Raw genomic sequence first — 22,738 nt, forward strand, 5'->3', positions numbered from 1 at the left:
ACCTTAAAGGGCATATCCTTACAGTCACATGAATGCTCCTTTTTGAACATGTGTTGTATGCCCTGAAGCACTTTAAGGAATTGATGTTGACTTGGAAGGCTGAATCACTGTAATTAAATGATGCCTACAGCTGCATTTGCCACAGTTGTCATGGGAATCACAGAGTCTTTTGTGCCTGGGATAGATGTGCAAAATGTTTAAAATTCAGAGAGGGAAGATGTCCATTTTACCCCAGCAATTGCTTCCTGCAAAGTCATTCTTTTTCTTTTCGAATGTCAAAGCCTATTACAAAGTCCCAGACACATTTACTGTGGGATTCTTGTGGCAGAAATACAGGTAGGCTCCATTACAGCATTGAAAACTGAATGGCACAGCTTCAGTGGTGAGATTAAGGTAAGCAACCACCTCTTTTAGTGTAAAGGCACTGAAAATAAAGAGGTGAAATAACTTTTGTGTCCTAGGAAGCCTTTGTGGCTGCTTCTAACATAGCATGGAAGTTGCGTTTATCTTTGTCAGTGATGTTCTCCTGGCAGGTGACCAATACTGCATGTGAAACCCAGGCTGCCTCCAAGTTGGTAGGAAAGCTCTCATGGACTTCAATAAGGTCAAGATTCCATCAGGATACCTATGGATTCCTTTATATTTCTCAGAAGACTTTCACTCCTGTGAATGAAAAAGAAAAGGGAAGCTAGAAAGTGATTCATTGTCATTTTTGTGTTTATGAACGTTGTTTGAAAGGATTCCACTTCCATTTGTCTGAGGTGATATAGGTGATATGGAATAAACTCTTTTACTTCTCAGTGCTTATCTTGTAGCAGAAGGCGGCAAGGAGGAAATGCTGGGGGGGAATGCAGTCTGATTTCTGGCACTGTTCTGCCTCTTTTATCTTTCCTTTGGATCTTCTAAAGAAGAAAATAAAAACTGAGCCATGCTGCTTGCAAGTTAGATACTCCTGTCTCAAGCCCTGATTTATGAGGAGACCAGGTAGGACAGATGTTGAGTGAAATCAGCACAAGCCTGTGCCCCAGGAATATGTTATTTCCAGCTTTCGCAGGGCTCAGATGCTTTTCTCTAGCACCCACATTTCACTGACTGCCATTTCCACACCCTTCATTCTCTTACGGCTTGTCTTACTGCTTTCCCCAATGGGCAACTTCTTCACATGCTTTGGCCAGAGGGCCAAATCTCTTCTCCCTGGCCTGGGTTCTTCCCAGTCGGGTTTAGTCCTCCTTGGAGTCCTCTTCCTTTAACTTGCTGTTGTTTGATCTGCTCACCTGACGTTCAGGCTCATCCATCTGCTGAGGCCAAGTACCCAGAGCATAACAGGTCTTTTAAATCAAGCTGGTCACACTGATCACACTGCCTGGAAGGAATAACTGTGTGTGCTTCTTCCTTTCCTTAGGGTGCAGTATAACATGAGTTGTGTTTAGGATTACACGCAGCACTTTGAAGGGGGAAATGTCCATACATAAATACCATAGGTTGATTTTTCTGCATTACAATTTGGGTTTGAAATTCTCTTTTGTTTGGTCTGCTTCTGTTTCTGAAAACTTATTTTGCTCTTCTCCCTCACCCAAACACGTTCTCCATAAAATGATCCTCTCAAAACTGACTTCCCAGTTTATTTTTCTCCCAATCTGCTCCTGACCCATTTTAAAAAAAAGAATTTCATGGTTTTTCAAGGGAGAAAACCAGAATGTAACTGCCTAAACTGATTGTAAAATCATGTGAAGTGCCATCATAATGTAGCACTGCCTGAGCATTTCAAGCCAGGTCAAAAAGTGCCTTTTATCTAAACAGAAATCAGAAGGAAGCTGATCTTCAGCAAGGTATTTTGAACAAGAGGATGGACCATTTGTCCTTATTTGTTTGTGAGTGCTGAGGGTGTTGTGTTTGTGTGACAAATTTAAACACAGGCCATTCTGGTTGTGCTTCTTATCCACAGTTTCCTTCGTTGCTGGAAGGCACTGTGAGCCTGCTGCCCTGCTTTTCTTTAGTCTGGGACCAAACCTGACCTGGCCTTTTCATCCCTCCCTCTGCTATGCGGTGCTTTTTCACTTTTACTGTAGTCAGCATTGGATTAACCTCAAATTCTAAGTAGTAGATTGTGAAACTTGAACTCTCAGCAATCCAGCAAATTTTTATTAATGAGGTAGTGGTCTAAAAGGAAACAGAGCAAAAGATGAGCCAGAGGCAAATTCAAACTGATTATAGCTACTTCCCTTGGCTGTCTGGTTTCCAACAGGAAGAACAGTTGTCTGAGTTCAATTCCCATAGAGCTTTTGCAATGCAGATAGCTCCAGCATAGTCAGAATCCTGTCAGCATTGATAAATTGGTTCAGTATTGCTTCACCCCCAGAACACGGAAAGGAAAGTCACAAAAGGCCTCTCAACAAGAAAAAACTTCTCTGACTGTACATTTGTCAAAGTAGAAGTAACTGCTAATAATGTTTTATTTGGCAATTTTGTGACTGCAGAAATATCAAGCCATGACCGTGGATGCCGTATAAAGCCATTAAGTGTTGTTCCTTTGCAGAAAGTATTTTTTTCTGCCCTCAAGTCCCACATTCACTATTATAAATCTGCCTTTTTGAATATTTCAGGTAGTTAAATCTTCACCTTCAGTGTAATAGGAGAGGTCAAATCTCAGCTGGAGCTATGACAATCCGATCTAGACACCTGAAGCCAGATTACTTGAATGCATTCTGGGAGCCTGCACCACCCCAGGGTGATATTAAAATGAACCTAAAGCATTTGTGTGTGAAGTTTAATCATTTACTTGGAAAGATTTTCTTTTCAGTAACCCTGGAAATTTCATTGTAGCACAACAAGCCATTGCCACTGCACATCAATTAAATTAACCACTAGTGTGGTATATCCATGGTTATTTATTGGATGTGTAAAATCTGCCATGTAGTGAACATGACAAAAGCTGTAGGAGAAATCTAGGCTTGCTTTTAAATCACTGACCACGAACTCAGACAGCAAGAGCTTTGATGTCACGTAGAACTACATGTCCCGATTCCGTGCTCTACTTTATTGGTGCTCTAGGGATTAAAACTATAAAAAAGGAGCAAGAGAGTGAAAAATAGGCTAGAAAATAAGTATGAGTTGTGAGACATCTACTGCCTTTGGAAGCAAACTTCCCATTTCAATACTTTACATATATATATATATGTAACCACTCTGCATTTTTAGCTAAATCCTTCTAATACTGCAGGAAAAGGTGTGCCACATCAGTTCTGGGACTGGTACCTTGTACAAAGCTCTATCGTGCTGTTTACAAGGGCCTCCACATCTTCCAGGAAGGTTCCAAAGGAACCTCCAGTTTACCCCTTCCTCCCACTTGTCCTGGATGTTTGCCATTTGCAAAAGCTTGGGGTGGGAGACAACCTGCATATTACCTTCAGGGTCTCCCTTTATTGTGCTTGTGGGATCTACTTTAAAACTGCATTTGTGTCTTTCCCCCTCAGAAGTGCTTATAAAGGAAGACATTGATTCAATGAGAGATTAGAAAGCCTTTCCATATTATGGCACTCGCCTGATTAATTGGTATTGAAGCATGAGGTGTATGAAGTAATGTGTAATGACAGAACTTGATACACGAAGGGGGCTGTAGTATTTGAACACCTATTTCAATATCAAAAGAAACTGGATTTTGCCTCCTGCTTAATACCTAATTCTGTGAGGTTCTTTATGCTTACTCATTCATTAACATACATGCTGTGCAGAATAGCTAAAGTGTCAAAAAATGTCATCTCATAGCAAATTCAGTTTTATTCTAGCAGGCTCATATGTCTTAGGAGACCATAAGAAGCTGTTTTCAGGAGATGGAGAGCAGTAATAATGTCTAGAAGGTTAAATCCAAGGGGGATGCTTTTCAGTGGGAAAGAATTATGTCAGTTAGATCAGGAATTAGAGGAGGCTGGAGAATTGTCATAGTTCCTTGAAATCAACACCTCACTGGGCCTAGAACCATTCATGTCGCTTGAGCTTCCCCCTTCTGGAGGTTTATTCTTGTGTTACTCTCTTTACTGCTGACTTTTTTCCATGGAAAATTCACTTATACCTGAATTAATGAAAGCAACCCGATCTCTATTTTTTAAGTTACAAACCCCCTACATTTAGGGTCCTGTGTAAGACCTGGCGTGTGCCACAGAAACCTACACACTTGCGCACAAGTCATTCTGTAGAGTCTGACCAAGTGGGAGCTCAAACTTACATCTTCTGCCTCAAGTAAAAGGATCTGAGTTGCTCTCCTTGTCTAAGGTTGTGAGCCAGTGTGCAGCCAAGAATCAAGAATTATGGGTACTAAGGAGAGTAAGTATTGCTATTTGTGAATCTCCAAGGGTCCTAGGGTCAAGACAGACACAAATAGATGCTGTGATGTTCAGTTCAGACAAGGTGTCACGGAAAGTGTTGGAAATTCAGGCGCTTGACTAGTGAAATTACTGACTCAGAGGCCTGGGACTCAGCACTCCTCTTGCCTTTGAGCACCTTCATGCTCCTAAAAAGCAGCTTATACCTTAGCTATTTCTAGATATAGCCTTTCAGGCTTGTTTTTTCACACATTCTTGGGAAAAGTCCATTCCCAGTTTTCTGCACCTTTGGAAATGAGGTAGTCAACAATTGTTTCAATAAGTGAGCTCCAGAAAAACAAAATGCCCTTTTGAAATTAATATAATCTCCAATTATCATATTACCTCAGGGAGGAAGGCCTGGTGGTACTTAATAGAGCTCTTTGGGGCTGTTGTGCATTTTAATTGAGTGAATAATTGTAGAACACTTCAGGGCCTTTTGGTAAAAAGCTCTGTATAAACATTACCATAATGCTGAATAATCAGGTTGCAACATGAACTGGAATAAATGAACCCTATAAATAGATATATAATTTATATGTACATATAATACATGTGAGTATATATACCAATGTTTTAGAGAGAACAGGCAGTTATTTTATAAGGGTCCTACAGTTCTTGAATAAGGAAAAACACTGAGATTGGATAGTGATAATCATAACAACAAAAATGTTAGTTTTCAAGATACTGTGAACTTGCAGTTTATCCTCCTGTGCAGTGCATAGAGAATTGCCAGAAGCATTGAGGTGTTACAGCTTCACCGAAGCTTCTTGAGAAGCAGCAAAATATGTTAGTTTATGGTGGAGGAACAGGGAGGAGATAGATCCAAGGTACTAAACGTTTAGGTGGCTGAGGATGTAGATAGACATGGTTTGGTGGAACTAAGGGAGTTTCACTTCAGATGGCTTTCCCAAGGTATAGCTGCAATGCAGTGGTAGGGTTTGGAATAGAGCAAAGATCTCCTGTCAGTGTGCCTCCAGGCATTTTCCAGATGGAGCAATGGGAAAGGCAGTGATGGGGATCATGGCACACCAGTCTCGGTGGTGGTATTGGTGCTAGGTCTGTAGCTGATCTGTATCACCTTGCATGAATCAGTCGCCACTCTTTCTCCTGGATGCCTTCACTGTCTGATCTCTTAAGACCATAATTTTCTGGGGCAGTGACTGTTTCTGTGCTTGTACTTTCTTGTTATTCAGCCCATTAGGAAGGGGAGTGCCTCTGAAATGGAAATGATGGAGATGAACTTTCATAGTTCATACAAAAAAAAAAAAGCCTATGCTGGGTAACTCAGTGCTATCACAAAGAATTCTCTGTTCTGAAAAGGGACTTGACACAGTGATGATGCCACTTCACTTAGTTAATGAAAGGAGCCATCTAATACAGGCTAAATGCAAAACTGCTGAAAGGAAACTGGCATTTGAATGGCTTGAGTACTTGAAATATAAATGGATGGGACAAGACCAGACTCTCTTTCTAAAAGAATCAATTACCAGGCGTCCTCTTACTACTGTGAAGCTCTCATTTGCAGGAGCAGTCAAAGCTAGTTTTGCTGGGAACTGAGATATGTGGTGCTTGAGATTAAGCACATCTTTATGCACTAAGGAGACACTGAGGAATGCTGTGGATTCAAGAGGGGTAGGAAGAATCTGAAATTGTTTTCCTTGCCGTAAACCCACTGAAGAGACTGATGTAGTGCTGGGCGCAATCTGAGTTCTGTAGAGTTGTACTAGCAGCCAGGATGGTTTGACAAAATGATCCATTTAGTATTAAATCTACAGATTCAAAGAGCGTAGAAAACGTGTTGGCTACTCAGCATCCTACAAGAGGAATTAGGTTGGGCTGAAGTTTCTCTTCCCAACTGCCTAAAAATAAGTGTCTGTGAAAAAAAATATCTTGAGTGAAGGATAATGGAATGTACTGATTGCTAGTGAATGTTTTTACCTCTGGAATGTTCTCCAAAGGCCTATATGAGCTGGTAGCTGAGGGTTTTTCCAATAGGATAAGTGCCTGAGCTACCACAGAAAGCACAAATATTCCTGTTAGCATGTTACTGGAATCTTGGAGGTGGGTCAAGACTGACTTTACTGTGGAGACCCCATTACCTTTTTCCACCCAAAGGCAGTCCTTCCAGGTGAAGGTCTGAAGCCTCTGAACAGAGTAGCGCGAGAAAGCTGCCTGTATTTGTTTAGAGGGTGAGTTTCCTTCACATGACCATTGCTTCATCATTTTGCACAAGCTCCAGATTCACCGAAACATTGTGCCTAATGCTACTAACATCTGATATCTAAAGCTTCCCTTCCCATCTGCCAAGGATGTCACGCTTCTGATGAAACGGCTTTAAAATTGCAAAGACAGCCAAAATGTAACCCAAAATCAAAATGATCAAATGCGGTGGCTGTTACATGGGATTATTCTTTGTCAAAAAAGATGAAGAATGGTTGTGTGTCAGAATGTCACAGTATTAAACCTCAATTATGCTTCCAATGAAATACCAACTGGAATCAACTGATGTGGGATCTTCTCTTGCATGGTGTGGTTACCCTTCAGTTGCTCTGTTTCCACTAGTTGTGTTCATTTCTGGTTTTATTTGGGGCTTACTTAGTAAAGAAAGAGCATTTTCAGAAAATGCCATTGAATAACATGTGCTGCACTGATGTCAGCTGAGGAAATCAGCGTCAGGAGCAGGAAGAGCCAGAAGATGAATGGATTTCTTAGTTCAAAATAGGAAACAGCTTGAAGTTCCTCTGGGGGGAAACAGAAACCTCATTCATTAACAATGACATTATTTCACCTCTGGTACAGAGTAAGGAGTCTGTTCTGCCGGTAAGGGACAGACACATCTCACATTCATGCAAATGACCCTGAGCATTCACGGATGCAAAGGAACACCCTAAAATATTGACAGTTTTCACTGGTGAGCTATTCTTATGATCCGTGTGTGGCTGAGACATACGGCACAGGAAAAAATGCTTTATGTGTGCTCCTGAATTGATTTCAGTCTGTGTATGGTACGTGTGTCTCCCTGTCTCATCTCAGTGCATATCAAAGTATCTGTGTCACTGAAGTGAAAGGTCTTGCCTGGATGATGCGGTATTCGTTTATTCATACTTTGATATGAGGATCATGTCTGAACAAGCAGTCACATACTTTGTGCAGGGTTTATCAGTCAGGTATCTCTGTGTTTCTTGCTTTTTCCCGGTGTTGGACAGTAGCGAGCATCCATCCACTTGTTCATAGCCACATACACAAAATTTTTTGGGCTGGGTTTTTTCCAACCTGAATAAGAGCAGGACAACAGTTTGTGGTGTCCACTTAAGAACATCTCCAACTACTCAATATAAAATGGTCAGTAGAAGGTTTCCAAATTGCCTTTGTTTCCTGTTCCATTACTCCAAGTACCTTCCCTGCTTTCCCCTGGGGCCCAGAGCTGCAGTTAGCAGCCTGACTCCTAGCTCATGCCATTCTGAAATGTCTTTATTTATCTTAGACTCTCTCATTTTGCCTGAACATTGATATTTTCCAGAAATCAGCTTTGTAAGTGGAAATGCCTATTAACTTTCTGAGGTCATATGTCAGTGAATCACAAAACTGTTTAGTTTAACTAGACAAGCCCTACAGTGATACACGAAAATTATTCTCTTCAGAGTCATGTTTATGTTCTTTTCCGATGAGCTGGCTGCTTTGTTGCAAAGTAATCTGTAAGAGGTAATTTTGAATAGCCCCTTTCTGTAAGGTATCCATAACCTTTCTAGAAGATCCTAATTAACCCCCCCTTATGTCAGCACAGGAAGCTCTGTTGCGTTTGTGATGGTCAAACGTTTCTTTTTCTTTAATAGAAGTGATCTGTTTCTGATACCTACAGGCATCCTCATTCACAAAACAAGCTTTTCAGTTCAGGATATTAAAAACAACAGTAGATTAATCGAAGTCTGAAGTTCAGCAGTGCAGAACTTCCATCTATTATCTTGCTTGTCTGTAAAGCTTATGCCCTAATGACACGAGTGATACAAAGCATTCATACAAAGCATTCAGTGAATAAAGTCCAGTCATTATCAGGTTGGCTCCCTGTGCTGCTATTATGTTGAATTACTGCCGGACCATGGAGCAGCAGTGACCAAGGTACTGAGATTTAGGGGAGATGCTGTTTTACGATCTGTATCACTTGGTTGTGATGCAGATTCATCATAACCATGTGCACATCTCAGTGCAGAGAGGGTTTAGGACAGGAGACTGATGGCCAGATCCAGGTCACTTTATGTCATATAAGGAGTCAGTCTGAAAACATCCATTAGTAAAAATGGAATGAAGTCCTCCAACAAGGCCAGGTTGGATGGGGTTTGGAGCAACCTGCTCTAGTTATCATAGAATCATAGGATAGTTAGGGTTCCCTGCCCGTGGCAGGGGTTGGAACTGGATGAGCTTTAAGGTCCCTTCCAACCCAAACTATTTCGAGATTCTTTGAACAGAAAACCACAGATTATCTGGTGATATTCGTATTATATCAGATCATTTTGCTAACATTGCCCATGTATTTTTCAAAACAAATCAAAGCCACTCTGTGCCTGCAGAGTAGGGCCAAATCCTTCTCTCAAAATATGAATTTAAAAATGGGCGTTTTCATTTGTGTCTTTACAGTCATCCTGATTTAAAATAAGAACTGTATTTGCTTTAGTCATGTAGTTCCCAAGCTCAACTTTGATGAATTGCAGAAGCAGGCCCTTATCAAGTAACATGGTGGTTTTTCTCTTCCTTTTTTTCCTGAAAAGAGCGGGATTTTGCCATACTGCAGGGCAAGATGAATTAATTTGCCACTTGAGGCTGAATTTTCCAAGGATTAGGATGTTCTGCAGTCCTGCAAATGCAGGCATCCTCCTTGCAAGCCCAACATTTCTTTAGGCTCATGATCAAAATTAGCATTACAGCTACTTATGCAAAAGAAGGAGAAGGAATTCCAAATGTGAACACTTCCAATCCTTAACAGCAGCTACAAATTTAAGTGAAAAAAGATGGAAATTCCCTTACTCATAGTCAGAAATTATTATAAAGGTCTTTGGCTCAATTTTACAGCAAATTGTTATATCTCCATTCTATGTTGAAGGGTTAAAAAAATCAACACAAGCTTCTTGTTATTGCACAGATGTGCTAAAAGGTCACCAGAGTGACAGGAGAGAGATGTTTTCATCTGATAATACTACCTTTCTTTTTATCTTTGTGTACTTTTCTTCTAGCTATCCATTTCCCATGGTATTCAGTAGCTGCAGTAGAAAGGACCTGGAAAACAGCCTGGAAAAAGGAGTGGGAATGTGCCTGTTTAACTTGCCTGAAGTCAAGGAGTCCTTTGGTGGACAGAAGTGTGGGAATGGCTATGTGGAAGATGGAGAGGAGTGCGACTGCGGGGAGCCTGATGTAAGACACCACCTGAGAATTCCTGCTCACCTCCTGTCTGCAGGTTTTTAACAGTAAAGAACTGGTTTGGCATGTTTAGCACTATTTGGTGTGAAACAAAACTCTCCCTTTTCTGCTTCTGTCTTATCAGCTTAAACCTCAAAGTTCTCAGAAATGCAGGGATTTTCTGCTTGGCTTGCATCTGAGTTGCTAAAGTTCAGGCAGGGCTTTAGTTAATAATGTGCTCGATTCTCCACTGGAGAACAAACTCTCATGGCTTCTCTAACAGACCATCCATTGCTAACTGTCATGTTACTGGCAACAGAAATTCTTCTAAGTAATGGCTAAGAAGCAAAACTCAAGATAAATTTCATAGAATCATGAAATGGTTTGGTTTAGAAAATGCCTTAAAGCTCATCCAGTTCCAACCCGCTGCCACAGGCAGGGACACCTTCCACTGGACCAGGTTGCTCAAAGCCCCATCCAAGATACAATTGAAGGTTTGTTTCCACATGTGAGAAGCCACTCTTATATTAATATAAATACTTGTATACAACTTACTATTAGCTAAGTGGTTTTTTCCTTGCAGACAGCTTCAGTTTTTAGGTCCAAGACCTTTCCCTCCTTCACTATGAGGTTTTTCTTCGCTGTTAGCCAATAACCTTACTAACAGAAAGAATATTTACCACCTCCCCAGAAGGTTGCTACTACTTCAGAGTTTGTTCCATTTAGTTTAGTGAATGTGTCAGAAGACCACTCAGATCAGGAGGTGATAGGAAAACCTGGAAGGGGGGTCAATATCTGAGCTGACATCCTTATCCCTTTGGCATCCCATACTTATTTGTTATATTGAACTTCACTCAGTTGGCCTGAATTAAATATATCAGTAGATGAGGATTTGTTTCCTGTGATAAATATGGTTCTGCAGGCAAAATAGATCAGGGCAGTTAAAACAGCGAGATATTGCTGTATCCTTACTATGCAGAGTATTGGATTTACACAAGCCATAAGGATTTCCTGACAGTTCACTCATTCTTCAGGGTAACAAGGTTCAAGGAAGCAGGCTTATCTTGTTTAAAGTCAATAGAGTGTAAGCAGCTTGCAAATGTCTTTCTAACCTAGTTATCTTTCTCTTTTTCATTTTTGAATGCTAGTGATACCTTTTCAAGTCAAAGCCACTTAACATCAGCAAGCACTGACTTGTTTTGCCTCTTCTTTCTATGTTTTTTCTTTTTACTTATATTGGAAAACTGCAGCTTGGGCCCAATAAAAATTAATATGGAATTTACTGCAATATTCTGAGTGGTACCAGAAACCCCACAAGATTCGTTAATAATTCAATGCCCAGTCATTTATACCAGCTGAGTTTTGTCAGTAGTGTTGCAGTATTTGATGGCATAGAAAGCTGTACAGTAAGGCATGCTAGCGGTATTTTATCAGTGATCAGAATTAAATACCTTGTATCAGAACAGAAGAATTGACAATATTTTCTCCTCAAAAATGGTATCAAGTCCCATGGTGTCACTGGGATGAGAATATCACATACAGGAAAGGAAGAGAGACATGGAAGGGTCTATAAGTGAATCTCTGGCTCCATGGTACAGTCAAGGGAGCTTTGCTGCTCATTTAAATGGAGGAGATCTCTGCATGTGAACTTTCTTCTGTTGATGATATTTAGTTTGAATTCATCATCCAGGTGGGGATAAAACACTGGACAGGCAGAGTTGAAGAGAACAGAAAAGAGGGCAGAAGTGAGGTGTTTGGATGCAGCTATGCACAACTAACTCATTAGTAACATCAGTGAGGGCTGTCATGGTAGAGTGACCAGAAACAATGCCAGGCCATGAAAAAACAAAGCTAGGGTGCTGAGCAGAGCCATAAAGGAGTGACAGTTTGCAGGGTTATCTTCAGAGCCAGAAACAGCAAGAGGACAGCTGTCTGTGATCCTGTGGAGCAAGACCATGGCAAGTTGAAGAGAACATCTTCTGAGAGTATGAGGAGATAAAGGCCAAGTTAGACATGGCTTGGAGCAAGTGTCCCTGCAGGTGTCCCTGCCCATGGTAGGGGGTTAGAACTGAATGAGCTTTAGGGTCCCTTCCAACCCAAACCATTCTAGGACTCTGTGAAATATCAGTCTGAATATGTAGATGTAAGTGGTTGATAGAGGTATTTCTCCTTTAAGTAAAATTTTAGCTTTGTGTTAAGGTCTGTGCTCGTTATCAGTAGGACAGCAATGGATTTATAAGGGTAGAGGGTCATGAGTGTAGTACACATCCCACCCTTCAGTCGACTTGGGAAATGCTAATGCAGTAGGGACTGTGTGACCACCTATATCCACACTATGGTCTCATATTCATCAACCACTGGTTGTCATCTTGAGTATAACAATGGTGGCATGCCCACCACCAGACCAAGAGTGTAAGACCCAATCCAGGATGATATCAGCAATTGAGATCCACCTTCATTTTAGATCATATTGCCAAAAACGTCTGATGTGCTACAGTGTCTGTGAAAGGAGGGTTAATGGAAAGATAGAAGAAAGAGAACAGTTCCTTGGTCCCTGAGAAGTAAAAGGTGACAGATGTGGCTAATCTTATAACGGGCTGCAAGGGGGACCAGAAAAGTACAAATTGGTAAATCAGAAGTCAGACAAATTACTTCCAAATGTAATTAAGAGCTGGTGTCTGAACAGCTGTGACATGCCAGGAATGAGTCAATACAGCTTTTGTGCCAGGAAATCTTGTCTTACAATCCTAGCACAGTGCTCTGAAGGACTTAACAAGTGGATGGGTAGGACTGACACTGTTAGTGCAGCCTGTTAGGAGTTCAGAGAGGCTTCAGACCAAAGCCTCTTTAGGAGACTCAGCAGCTGTACAATGAGAGAATATGGCAAGTGCAAAAAACGGTTAAAAGGCAGGAAATACAATTGGGTATAATGCATCCATTTCACGCAGTGGAAGCTTTGCTGGGATGTATCCATGAGATGTGTCGTGGGGAGTACACAATTCAGCATATTCATAAACAGCCTGGAAAGAAGAATAGTCTTGAATTTGCTGATGATATTAGTTAGGATGGTAGAGACAAGAGCTGGCTGTGAAGAACTGCAGCAGAACCTTCTGAGACAGCTGGACTGGGCATTAAGATGACAAATGGAATTCAGTGTGGGGGGATGCACATTCCAAACATCACATATAAGATGATGGACTCTGAGCTGACTCTGACCATAGAGGAACAAGACTTCATATTGCAATAAATAGTCTCATGAAAATGTCAACTCACTGCTCAAGAGTGGTCTAAAAGGTAAATAGGCTGTTAGAAATTACTAAGAAAGAAATAGGAAAACAAAACAAAGCACCAGTAGGCCTCTATAAATCTGCACCGCGCTGAGTCTGAAACTGCATGTGCAGCTTTTTCCTACCCCTCCCTGAACTCAGGAAGGATAAAGCAGAATGAAAAAGGCTGAAAGGAAAGCAATAAGGTGGTTGAAAGTTTTGGAGGGGCTCTGGGTTGAAAAGGAAGAAAATGAAGGAAAACACAATAGAAGCTGATAGAATCGTGAGTGAAATGGAAAGTGTGAGAAAGGAGAGATTGTCCCCAACAAGAACTGTGCACGTGAAGGTAGAAAATGGCAGGTTTGAAACAAGCAGAAGGAGCTGCTCCCCAGAGTGTGTGCCAGTTCCTTTCCACTGAATGTTGCAGTTGCTAAAAGTGCCCGTGGAGCCAAGGAAAGCCAAACTAGAAAAGTATCATGTATGTGCATTCACATTCTTGTTCTTCAGCATCTTCTGCTGGCTGCTTTTGGGGACGCAAGGCTGGAAGGGCTATAGGCTGACTCAATGTGGTCTGTCTTGTGTTCTGAGAAAAAAGGGGGTGAAAACAAGGTGTACCTGGCATCATGTAGGTGATGCTGGTATTGTCATTGTGTTAGTATGTTTGAGATGCTCTGATGAGCCCAGGAGACCTGCACTAAGAAACCCACTCCCATTATTGCTGTGGTCATCAATAATAACTAATAGCAATAAGCTACAACACTTTCGGGTGGCAGCCTCCAGCCTGGAAAAGCCTTGTGAGCCTTTTGTTTGCTTTCCTGTTTATATTAAAACCATTCCTGACAATTTAATAGCCCAGGCACAAAAACCTTTTACCAAGCTCATTCCCTACAATGGGTAATAAGTGAGTGAGCTATTGGAAACTTCAGAGGCTGCAGTAACATCATTCAAAGAGCTGTTGTCTTTATCCCAGTCCGCCTGCGGAATGCCGATTGCTTTCCTAGGCTGGCTGGTATATGGCTAGATGATGGGGTGTAGAGGCTGACTGTATCAGAAGTACATTAGTCGGACTGACATTGCTTTCCTCCACTCTCAGATTGCTATTGAGGTGAATTCATAAACTGTGCTTCTGTGCAGAGGAGCGTTGCTTCTTAAACACAGCAGCTGCAAAGAAACACTTGCGTAGCCTGCTGCCTTCCAGCATGATCCAAAATAGGTGCAGGAAGTTGTTCCACTGCCTCAGAGCAGAGCAGTGAGCTTGTGTATTCAGGCAGATGTTATCTAAGAACACAGTGAAATGCTAAGAATTGTTTTGCTCTTTATTTGTGAGTGCAGTGGTAGCCTTCTCATCTAGTGGGAAAGCTTTGCAAAAGCCAATAAAGTAACAAGAGGGTGTGAACATCATTCTAACCCACTTATTTCTCCTGTGTTCCCTATATTGTTAGTGATCCCTTGTTAAGTCAAACTGACTTAACACAGCTGAAGAGCAATTTTATCTGCTGCTATTTTTGTTAGGGAGAGATGAGATTCCAGCACAGCTGATGTAACTTGTGGCTTGTGAGCATAATCTTGGAAAAACAAATCCATTATTTTCTTACTAGCTCTTTCTACTGAGAAAAAGGTTTGCAGAAGCCCACACATGCCACCATCTAATCTGTATGTGTGAAACTGGGATGTATCGGTGAGCAAGAGTGCAATCCATACCCATTTTATTTCTCAAAGCTCTGTTACTGACGTACCCTGATAAGAGATTACGTGTCATCATCTCTCTTTGTGGCAGCTACAAGTCCCCACGCAATACAGAAGTCTGGTGAGCAACTATCACAAAACAGAGAGCTGTAGTCATGATGCTCAGTAACTGCAACACAGGTCCTGAATCCTCACTGGAGGCAATGGAATCATTCCACTGATTTTTGTGGAAATAAGACACCATACCACTGTATCAGGATTGGTATCAGCATACTTGAGTTGCTTGTGGTACTTGGGATTAGATCCATAGCTAGAATAAACCAGCCTTCCTCAATGGCTGCTCTGGTTTTACTACAAGTGTTGTGCTTGTTGAAGCTAAGGACAGACAAGACTGTTTGGATCAAGCTATAGACTTTCATGCATAATTCATTATTCTATGCCTTGCTTTTCTTGGCAGAGCTATAGGCAGCCTCTTGATTTACAGCTCATTGTGACTCAAAGTTGTCTGCTCTAAATTTATCCTCCATCTAGGAATGTACAAACCGGTGCTGTAATGCAACTACCTGCACTTTGAAACCAGCAGCAGTGTGTGCACATGGACTTTGCTGTGAAGACTGCCAGGTGAACCAGCGGAAAGCTTTCTTATCTATATGGGGCGGGTAGAATTCCATGATCTTCCCAACTTCAGAGCAGTAAGCAAGGATGGAGAGCAATCAAATTGGTATCATTAAGCATTAAGACACTCGCATTTCTTGTAGGCAATTAAAACACTTCTCAAGTTGTAACAGTTACGGAAAGAGCAGATCAACAGACACTTGTAATGGTGTCTGTGCTGTTTGTAGCCACCTGTTCATGCAAAATCTCTCCTTTTCCATGAACTTTTGTATGCTTTGATTTCTTGTCATGCTTTTTATGTTGTGCTCTGGTGAGCAGTCAGTAAATGCTGGCTACTTTTTAGGAGAGGACTCTTAAAATATTAATTCTATCAACAGCGTATGTATTTTTAATGGCAGATCATCAGCTCTCATGGACTCCTAACTTACTATAAATCTAACTTGCTGCAGGCGTTTACCTTCTTGAATTCTCAGCCCATCTCTTGTATATGGGCTAATAAAGCATTCAGCTTGTTTCCATTGTGTTGGTGGCAACCATCTGCCTAAAAGCTCAGTAGCAGCAAGCTATCAAAACAGCCAGCAAATGCTTTTTAGCAAAATCAATCTTTATGTCTTTTTGCCTTTTAACCAAAGGCGATGTGGTGATGCAGTTAAAATTCAGTGCTGCTCCCAGAGCACACCCATCTTTTGTGGTTGTTGTTGATCAGTGAATGTTCAGATTGGCACGTTCCACCATTGCCTACTGGTTGCCTTCAGCTCTGAAATGATGTAGTTATCCAGGGGAATCAGGACAGGACAGGAACAGTTGCATGGACTAGTTGTATAATTAAGTTGAAGATGATCTTGATGCCCATGACAGAGTGATTTTTCCATGAGAAAATATACCTCCATCCCAGGAAGCTGAATCCAGAGTCAAGTGGGCTGGTATCCTTGTGAGCCATAACATAAGATGCAATGTTACGTGATCAGCTGGCTGCCCTGGTCACTGCAGCATTGTTACAGCCATTGAAAATGTTTCTGCTCTGACTTTTCTGGTCTTTTTTTGCTATAGAGCATCCTTTGCACTACAGCCCAAAATGTTTCTGTGCCCAGCTGTGATTGAAGGAGGCATGCTGAAAACTTTGGTTCCTATTTGAAAATGAACAAAACCCTGGGTTTACTTTCTAACCCAAGCCATATGAGCCATGTTTGCAGCTCTAACTTCTGTTCAGCCCTCCTTCCAGCCAAACCCTTCACAACACGTGCCAAATAAATGTATTTAAACAGCTGCATAACCCTTACACTGTCCTCTGTGGTCAGTTGGTGCAGAGGCAGTGGAAAAAGCTGTTTATGTGATGCATGGGTTATACCACTGCATAACTCTCATTGATTGGAAGTACAGCAGTTAAAGTTGTTCTTTGTTTTGCAGTTAAAACCAGCAGGGATTTCTTGCAGAGAGTCAAGTAATTCCTGTGACCTGCCAGAGTTCTGCACAGGAGCCAGCCCTCACTGCCCAGCTAACGTGTACCTGCATGATGGGCATGCGTGCCAAAGGGTGGATGGCTACTGCTACAATGGTATATGCCAGACCCATGAGCAGCAGTGCATCACGCTCTGGGGCCAAGGTGAGTCTGACAGCCAGGAGATTTGTTTATGAGATAGACTTGGGGGCAAAAAAACCTTGTGATTTGGAGGAGTTTTATACAGTACCAATCTGCATCTATTCTTCTCTGAAAGGCAGAACTAAATAATGAGGAAATCATTTTGCAATTCATTTTATCCTTGATTTGCAGTCATGTTCATTTCTTGCAGCAGGAGGTGGAGAGCAACAACAACCAGGTTCATTCTGCAGCACTGCAGCAAATGGCAAGGCGAACTCAGACAAATCATTTAACTTTGACTTTGATATGGCCTTATGTCATCTTGCAAAGTGCTGGATGATCTTGACAGGTTGAAACCACATCGCTTTTCTGACTTGTGTGTAAGCTTCCTTCTGCGCTCTAAATTGCTCATCTGCAAAACATGCATGTCTGTCTACATCCCAAAATAGAGTTGAGTATTTGATATTAACATAAAATTGTTGGATCATTGAGTATATTTTATTGATTGGTGTTACCTGCAAACCTGTCTTCTGACCAGCGTATGCAAACTATACACTAAGGAAAAAAGAGATTTTATTCTCCATGGTAATTTACTTTCTTTTCGCAAAACTCTGATAGCATGAGGGTTTGGGTTAGCCTAAATGGATGACATCCCAGGAAATCCGTTCACCTTTCCTGTGGCCCTCCCACTGAAATAGAATCATAGGATCATAGAATGGTTAAGGTTGGAAAGGACTTTAAGATCATCTAGCAATGCAAGTATTAATTCTGCATTTTGTTATCACATCCTGCACCACTGAGGATAAGTCATCTTTCATCTCACTTACCCCATTCTCAAATGGGAAAACCACTTTTACACCTCTCCAGAGGAGGAGCATTATTTAGAGATAGATAGATATTATTTAGATAATATCTAGATATTATTAGATATTTAGATAATATCTAGATAAATAATATTTAGATAGATAGATATTATTTAGAGATAGAGATAGATATTTAGTTCTTTTAAACTAGCTTTTTCAGCTCCCTTAGCCTCTTTCAAGTCAGTATCTCTCTGCCTTTAACTTTGTGCCGAAACATATGGATCAATATGCTGACACACAGATGCTCCCCTTGGTCAAAACCCTCATCAGAAGTCTATTGAAGAATTTATGTTTTATTTAAAAAATCATTAAAACATGTCAAGAACTAATGCCACTGATGCAGATAACAGGTTAGCTTGGTCGTGTGGGTCTAAGAAGCTGTTAGAAGAGTTCCAGTTCAAAATCAAACTCCTCATGTGGAACGAAACATGCATCTGACACACTCCTCTGAATCCCTGTTGCATCGTAGAGGTAATATGAGCTCATACAGGCATGCACAATTACAGCCTCCAGTCAGTTATACTGGGATTTCTAATCCCCTGGAGACAGAGACATTTTTTCTTGTATAAAGCAAAAATTTCCTTACGAACCAGTTTCCCATGCCATGGAAAGATGCTCAGTCAGGCTGTTAATGATTTCAGATGCTGAGATAAATTCAGCTAAAGGTCAGGGAGCTGGATTGCTGCAACTCCCTTGCCAGGTCTGTTTGCTAATGCAGCAAGTCCTCTAAACCCCCTGGGCTCCCCTAATTCTTTCTTGTCTTCTTTCTTGGGACTATTCACCATGGGCACTCATGTGTGTGGAGTCTCCAGTGGCTGAGGCTACAGAGGTCCGCTTATGAGAAAGATGATTTTGTTAAGAACAGAGTTCAAAACCACTTTAACTGGAATACGCTTATTTGTCTTGGGAATACCCAAAGATGAAGATTTTGAAAGGGAGGATGGGACATTACCAAACCTGAACTGAAAGACTTCATTTTTATCTGATTTTTGGAAACATAAATAGGAAATAATGACAGTAAAGTAAACCCACAAACAGTGTAGCAGATAGGATTCAAGCAAAAACCAAGGCCTCTATTCTGGATTTAAAGACTATGGATGTTAATATCCGCTGTTTGATCACACTTCATCTGGCTGGAGTATGAGTAGATGTGGGATGGAATGGGAACAATGCTAGTTGGGCCATGCAGTTGGAAAAATATCATGGTAGAGGTATAAGATCTTTCTTAGAATCATAGAATCATAGAATAGTTAGGGTTGGAAAGGACCTGAAGATCATCCAGTTTCAACCTCCTGCAGGGAACACCTCACGCTAAACCATGGCACCCAAGGCTCTGTCCAACCTGGCTTTGAACACTGCCAGGGATGGAGCATTCACAGCTTCCTTGGTGTCATGGTTTAAGCCCAGCCGGCAACAAGAACCACACAGCCGTTTGCTCACCCCACTCCCTCCTTCCTCCACTCACTCCCAGAGGGATGGGGAGGAGAATCAAAAGAATGTAACTCCCACGGGTTGAGATAAGAGCAGCCCAGTAACTAAGGTATAACACAAACCACTGCTGCTACACCAATAATAATAATGATAAGGGAAATAAGAAGGGAAGAGAATACAACCGCTCACCACCTGCCTACCGATACCCAGCCTCACCGAGCAGTGATCTAACCCTTCCTGGTAACTGCCTCCAGTTTATATACTGGACATGACGTGCTGTGGTATGGAATACCTCTTTGGCTAGTTTGGGTCAGGTGTCCTGTCTCCGCTTCCTCGTGGCTTCCCCTCCTCCCTGGCAGAGCATGAGACTCACAAAGTCCTTGGTCAGACTAAACATTACTGAGCAGCAACTAAAAACATCGGTGTTATCAGCGCTGTTCCCAGGCTGAAAGTCAAAACCACAGCACTGCGCCAGCTACTAAGGAGGAGAAAAATGACTGCAACTGCTGAACCCAGGACACTTGGGCAACCCATTCCAGTGCCTCACCACCCTCACAGTAACGAACTTCTTCCTTATATCCAATCTAAACTTCCCCTGTTTAAGCTTTAACCCATTATCCCTTGTCCTATCCTATCTTTCTAGCTTTGCTTGCAGAAGAAAGAGGGACTTGACACCTGAAGATATTGTCCCTGGACTTCCTATCAAAAAGATACATTTCAACCTTTTACATGTTGTTGTAATTGATTAGAATTGTTGTTAACAACGTGTGTGTGGAGTGAAGAAATGTGGGTTTTTTTAAAAAAAAAAAAATTATATTTAAAGAAAAACCAGATCACAGTCATTTACATTAATTCCTTTTTTCTTCTTTCCAGTTGGAGAAAGCCATGCAGAACAAAATACAATAACTTCTCTTAAAATAATATTCAGTATATTAAATTCCTTATCAATATCTTCTTTTGTATATCTTCCTTTATTCATCAGCCTACCGATGTCCAGTCGCCCAATGATAAACATCAATCTTCATATTTTTAAATCTAGTTAAAGAGAAATGATGAGCACTGTCAGAGCTTGTTTACTTTAGGATAAGCAATAGGAGCCTGCTTCCAGAAAGAAGTACTTGCATTTCCTGAAGGGTTTTTTTGTTACTTTCAAGAGATAAATTCAAATCAAATAGGGGAATATGTTTTGTTATTCCCTAACTGCAATAGCATGGAAAGCTTTGTGTGAAAGAAGGGAGGAGCACCTGGGGACCATCTCCAAAAATACCACAAATTCTTCTTAAAGACCACTTTCATTCAAGTCTGCTCCCAGAACTCACAAATTTCTCTCTCTCTTATCTTAATTCGTACCCTTAAAGAGCAACATGCATGAATTGCTTGTGACTTTCTTTGTTTCATATTCAGAAATACAAAATTGCACTGATCTGACCTATTGATAATAGTTGTACTATAATCAGTGCACATTTATGTAATGTCTGGGACTCCATTGGCATTTTCTGGGAGCAACTAGATACACAGATAAAGTCACTTAAGAGAGAGAAATTATTGATTACCAAAGAATAGAAGATTCTCATCTTTAGACTCATGTCATTTTCTGCATTGACAAGAAAATGACTCTTGAGGGAAGGAAAGGAGATGACTGTCAGTGCGTTTCCCTGTATTTCCCCAAGAAGATATAAACCAATGACTTTGAGTAGCCATTGATGGCCATCAACATCATAATTAGAACATACTTATATTTGTTGCACAGATATGGCCATTTGTTTAAGCAGCAATGATCTTAATTTTAATGTCAATACTTGTTACAAAGGTCTGTCACTGAGGTAGGAGCTTTGCAGTTTTTACCAGGTACAGCCCTATAGGCAAAATACATGATCTTTCCCTCTAAGTTAGCTGACCAAGCCATTGCTAACTGGTTTTTGCAAAAACACTGATTTGTCTGTGAAGATTTTAAATCAGTAAAATCAAAGTATTCTGATCATCACATATTTATGGCCAGATCTTTTCTTCTGGAGATGTGAAAGACATTCGTATCCTCAGAGACAGTCAGAGCTAGCATAATCCTTAAATGCAAAATATAACAGCTCAACCCCATCTCGGTCTTACACACACTTAACAACAGGGATCACCTGGATGAAGAGAGAGGCCATGGGGAGCTTAGGGAAAGGTTGCTTTGCACCATGAAGTGCAGTAAAATGAACTGCATGAGATGTAAAATCCAGGTGCAGATCACGTGGCAGAGAACTGTATTTTTATGCTTATAGTTATACAGTTGTTCATGGGGCTAGTTGGCATAGCCTGAGCAATAGAGCTTCAGGAGGTTGGAGGGTTTTTGCCCTCCACACCCATAAAAGCTCTATAATTCTTTTAAGTGTTGAGATAGTGTTGGGAACTGAGCTGCAATGTCTTTCTTTTCCACTGTCAGCCTGATAATGGGTGTTTCTGTGTTCCTGGAATCAGCACCATGGTCAGAAATTCCTCTCTTTTCTTTCAGGAGCCTGTGACAGTGTTTTCTCATTGCAGCAGGTCTTGCACTGATCTGCAATGACACAGCATTTCTGTATCACTTCCAAAAGTGTAAAACATCTCTTTTCTTGCAACCATAGAGGGAAAGAAATGGGCTCATCAATTTACATATTTAAAGGGGATAAAAAGTCTCCAGGCTGACAACTGCAGTGGTGAGCTTTGACCTCCTGCAGTTTCAAACAGCTGATTTAATCCCTTGAATAAGGCTTGGCATGGAAAAGCTGACAGGACCTTAATTATAGGGTCACGATACCATAATTATCAATAGCAAAGTGAAATAAACTCTGTTTATCCAGCTCAAAGCACTTAATAACCACTGGAAATCTTTCACAAATCATTTTGCTTTTGCCTATGGAGGTAGGAAAATAGAGAAAGACAGGACTTTCTGCTTCAGTTAATATGGAGCAATCACGCTAAATGGGTTTCCTCCAGAAACACATTACAATTTTCTTCCTTAAGCTTCCTTGGAAAAACCTCCTTTTAGCTTGGTAGCTCCATCTGTTCAGCTTCTTACACTCTGATACGTTTTCATCTGTAAAATAGTCCAAATATTGAGAGAAACCAGTCAGGAGAGGGAACAGCCATCTGACTCCCAAGCAGCAACGTGCTTTGGTTTGATACCAAAGACAGGAATTGAAGCTAGATGATGGTTTCCAAGCCTCAGATGATCATCGGGTACCAGGTGTTTTCATATAAACTGCTCCGAGCTGGCAGGGGGGCAATTTTTTGTACTCCATGCGATCTTTTTTCTTGTCAAGTGTTATTGGTTGGAGTTAAAACTCATTGTCTGAGCCCTGTAAGGATGCTGCAGATGTGTTCTTCCTGCAGGCTGCTTTCCATCATGCGTAGCACACTTGACTTCATAAAAAACCCAACCAAACAAAAAAGTTTCACTGGGTGAAAGAGGAAGATAAATGCTTTCAACTCCCTTAATATTTCACTGAGCCTTTTCTCTTTTGAACACCGTTTCTTAAATGAGTCTTTGGCACAGGATGTGGGCATTCATTTTGCTCTTGACAGCTT

General features: G+C 41.2%; 1 protein-coding gene across 2 annotated transcripts in view; it reads left to right on the forward strand.

Moving 5' to 3' along the window:
* The window catches only part of ADAM12 (ADAM metallopeptidase domain 12), a gene marked incomplete at its 3' end in the record, with an annotated part of 189,126 nt that overhangs the window by 146,184 nt on the left and 20,204 nt on the right, over positions 1-22,738 (forward strand). Inside the window, exons 12-14 of one of the 2 annotated variants that reach the window (XM_080620833.1) lie at positions 9,587-9,764; positions 15,233-15,322; positions 16,724-16,919. In XM_080620833.1, coding sequence (XP_080476959.1) covers positions 9,587-9,764; positions 15,233-15,322; positions 16,724-16,919 — 464 coding nt within the window. The remainder of the gene's footprint in view (positions 1-9,586; positions 9,765-15,232; positions 15,323-16,723; positions 16,920-22,738) is intronic. The other variant, XM_080620834.1, reaches the window with a different exon arrangement.

This window comes from Psittacula echo, assembly GCF_963264785.1.
Source record: "Psittacula echo genome assembly, chromosome: 6".
Lineage (NCBI taxonomy): Eukaryota > Metazoa > Chordata > Aves > Psittaciformes > Psittacidae > Psittacula > Psittacula echo.